Source organism: Sinocyclocheilus rhinocerous, unplaced genomic scaffold (genome assembly GCF_001515625.1).
Source record: "Sinocyclocheilus rhinocerous isolate Xijiao unplaced genomic scaffold, SAMN03320098_v1.1 scaffold839, whole genome shotgun sequence".
In the NCBI taxonomy this organism is placed as follows: Eukaryota; Metazoa; Chordata; class Actinopteri; order Cypriniformes; family Cyprinidae; genus Sinocyclocheilus; species Sinocyclocheilus rhinocerous.
This window is the reverse complement of record NW_015652287.1, coordinates 1,744,608-1,748,568: the sequence shown is the minus strand read 5'-3', so window position 1 is coordinate 1,748,568 and position 3,961 is coordinate 1,744,608. Positions and strand designations below refer to the sequence as shown.

At 48.5% G+C, this 3,961-nt stretch overlaps 1 protein-coding gene across 1 annotated transcript; it reads left to right on the top strand.

Moving 5' to 3' along the window:
* The first annotated feature begins 963 nt into the window (after positions 1-963).
* Positions 964-1,816, top strand: LOC107714414 (uncharacterized). The gene has a single exon (XM_016520247.1). It carries the CDS (start codon positions 1,004-1,006, stop codon positions 1,814-1,816), a length of 813 nt encoding a protein of 270 aa, XP_016375733.1. The 5' UTR covers positions 964-1,003.
* The last annotated feature ends 2,145 nt before the right edge of the window (positions 1,817-3,961 follow it).

Here is a 3,961-nt window from a genome sequence, read left to right as displayed (position 1 = left end):
GAGCAAAACTTCTCTCTCTCCTTCTTCTCTCTCTCAGCCGTTTCCTTCTGAGTTGACTACTGCGGTTGTTTTGCTGGGATGTTGCCTGTGGAAATCACCAAGCAGAGAATTTTTAGAAATTGAACAGGTATTTTGTGAAACTTGAGAACGCCGTTTCAAAATTGTCTTCCATTTACCTTCACTCTCTTGCGAAACCCTACCCAGCTAAGAGGACTGACAGGCATCCGCCAAAATTTGAACAAGCATCTAGGAACATCTAATTGGTGGACTGTGTCAATCTTAACAGCTAAGAAACCAATACTGTCATTGTTATTATTTTCCCTTCACCCGAAGGAATTTTAATAACAACCACAGTCCTGGTATCCAAACTTAACCAAAAGGGAAAAGAGAAGAGAATTTAATTATCCTCATTCTGCTACCAGAAAAGGGTATTTTGTTTTGTCTTTCACTCTCATCTTACCATTAGTTCTAATCTTTCTTTACAAAAAAAAAACGTTCTCTTATAGGAAAAGTGGAAGCAGCCAATTATTATTCTGTTCCTTGCTCTATTTGTTATTCTTATTTTCTCCATCTGTTCTCTAGCTGTGCTACCTGTGTGTGCTTACTAATTTCCCCCACATAGACTACAAATTAGAAGCACGCCCACCAGAGGATCACAGTCGCTGAGAATTACATTCACCTGCCCATTACACACTCAACGTCAACCCACACTTGACATTGCACACTTACACCTCTGTTTTGCCTTGTTTGTTTTGTTTTCTCCTCTTCAAGGTCTGTGTCAGTCTAGGTTCTAGATCTCCCTCACCGCGTCAAAACATGCCTCGCACAACAGACCCTGTTTGCCACTGGGAGGACCTCGAGACATGGCTAAGTGTTGCAACAGACAGCCTCCTACCTAAGGCTGCTGAAACACTGAGGCATCAGACACAGGACCAGCTGGATGACAACATAACAAGGAGAACTACACTCACCTGTCCATTACACACTCACTGTCAAACCACACATGACATTGCACACTTACACCTCTGTTTTGCCTTGTTTGTTTTGTTTTCTCCTCTTCAAGGTCTGTGTCAGTCTAGGTTCTAGATCTCCCTCACCGCGCCAAAACATGTCTCGCACAACAGACTCTATTGGCCACTGGGAAGACCTCGAGACATGGCTAAGTGTTGCAACAGACAGCCTCCTACCTAAGGCTGCTGAAACACTGAGGCATCAGACACAGGACCAGTTGGATGACAACATATCAAGCCTTATGAGACAAGACCCAAGTCAGAGCTACAGTCACAAAGAACTAGCCAAGATCACTGGCTCCTTATGCCGCACACTCATCGCCACCCTCAAGCTGAGCGACAGAGACGCTGCACACCTCCAGCAGGAGCTGACACGCGCACAGCAAAGCATTGAGCAGCTAGAACTGGAGGCTCAGGAACGACGGGAAGAGCCCGATGAGGTGGAACAAGGCACAGAGGAGGAGATCACTAGGCTAAAAGAGACCCTAGCAGCTACTACCCAAGAAATGGAACAAGGCAAGGCAGACTACGCTGATCTCTCCAACAAGCTACAGTATGCAGAACAGCTCCTGGAAAAGGCAAAGACCGATTTCAGAGACAAGAATAGCAGAATTAAAGCCCTTGAAACTCACCTGGATGAGTCGAGAAATGAGATCAGCCACCTAACACAACAGCTGGACTACATCAAAGAGGAGTCCGACAGTGTCAGAGAGGAACTCAGACATGCCTACGAGCTGTGCCCTGAGCCAACAAGGACACGACGGGCACCAGTCTCACCCCTGCCGAGCAGGACCGAGTCTTCCTGAACAAAGCATGCCCTGATGCCAGAACGAGAGGCAACCTCGTTTACGTGGACGATGTTCTTTTCAAAAGCTCAAATGTGGCAGACCACCTCAAATAAAACGATCACGTCCTGAACCAGCTGGACACGGCAGGAGCGAAAATCTCCCTCCACAAAGGACAATGGTGTAAAACCAAAGTGAACTATGTTGGCCTGCTCGTCGGACGAGATGGCATCGAACCACAGTCCAGCCGCACCCAAACCAATCCAAAACATAAAGACACCCACTAACATTTCTGAGCTGCAAAGCTTTCTGGGAGTGTGCAATTACTCAAGACAGTTCATTAAAAACTAAGCTGACATCGCACAACCACTGTGTGATCACTGAGAAAATACGAGCCCTTCGTTTGGTTGGAAGCCCAGGACACGGCTATGAGCGAGCTCAAACAACGCCTGTGCTCCTCCCCGTGCCTGGCCTACCCAGACCCAGGAAAGGAATTCTATCTGGACACTGGATTCTCCAATCACTGCCTCAGCGCAGGACTGTACCAGCTTCACGACAAAGACAAGCGAGTGGTCGCTTACGCCAATAAAACGCTGCTTTCCCCAGAATGCAAGTACTCAGACTGTGAAAAAGTTTTGCTTTGCACTGTGTGGGCCATCCAGCATTTCTCCAACTACATTGGATTTCAGAAGGTTATCATTGAAACATGTCACCAGCCAGTCACCTTCCTCAACAGCCAATGAATCAGGGATGGCGTGGTAACCAACGCACGCATAGCTACCTGGTTAATGACGCTCCAGTGACGGGACGTCGAGGCAAGATATGCTCAAAACCACAAATCATCTCAGTGGACACGCTGTACACATCAGCAGAACCTGAAGAACCGTCACAACCACAACTGACAAGCCACAGGTACTTCGAATAGAGAATATGTGTGAAAGGATGCCCACAGCGTAGGTCAATGGCTGTTCCTACAATCAACAGGGCAACTTGAAAGCTGGAGCGGGAGTGGTCTGGCTCAACAATGACCCTTTTGCTTTGCACTGTGTGGGCCATCCAGCGTTTCTCCAACTACATTGGAGCTCAGAAGGTTATCATTGAAACCTGTCACCAGCCAGTAACCTTCCTCAACAGCCAATGAATCAGGGATGGCGTGGTAACCAACGCACGCATAGCTACCTGGTTAATGACGCTCCAGTGACGGGACGTCGAGGCAAGATATGCTCAAAACCACAAATCATCTCAGTGGACACGCTGTACACATCAGCAGAACCTGAAGAACCGTCACAACCACAACTGACAAGCCACAGGTACTTCGAATAGAGAATATGTGTGAAAGGATGCCCACAGCGTAGGTCAATGGCTGTTCCTACAATCAACAGGGCAACTTGAAAGCTGGAGCGGGAGTGGTCTGGCTCAACAATGACCGTCTAAGCTTCACATGCCATCTAGCTGGATGGAAACAGAATGGATTCAAGACAGCTAACAACAAGCCTGTCAAACATCAGGAACTCTTCTAAGCATGCGATGCCACTGTCACTGAACATGACATGATCGTTTATTGAAAAAAGGTCTGAGGTCACTCACGTCAACCAGGACAAGACAAAGATCTCAATGACTAAACCAATGCCCTCGCCAAAGCAGGTGCATTACACGGAGAGTACTGGACATTTCCTGCCCTCCCACCCAACCCATCAGTGGCAGCCATAACCCGCCGCCAGCACACCACTGGAGCGCAAACCCCCGCCTCCTCCCACGTTGAACTCTCACCTCAATTCACCGCTCATGATCTCCTCACCCTCCAAGCTTCGGATCCGACACTGAAACAATTGAAGCTCACCATTCAGACCCATTAACTCATCCAATTTCCACCTCCGACCTAGCCACTTCCTACGATCTCCGCACACTCAACTCTATCAAGCACATGCTGCATGTCAAAGACGGCGTTCTCACATATGTCCCTGTGCCCCTCACTGTGTCAAAGCTCGTAATCCCTCAGGGCCATGGGGGATGATGCTGACAAACGCCCACGATTCACCATGCGCTGGACACCATGGCACCAAGGCCACCTACGAAACGCTCAAGCAAGTAGCATACTGGCCTGGCATGCAGCAAGACGTGGCGGAGTACGTAAAAGGATGCCTGGTGTGTTGCCAGTTCCAACCG

What these genes read in the sequence shown, in the direction of transcription:
- LOC107714414 (XM_016520247.1), top strand. Translation starts at nt 1,004, where the DNA reads ATGACATTGCACACTTACACCTCTGTTTTGCCTTGTTTGTTTTGTTTT.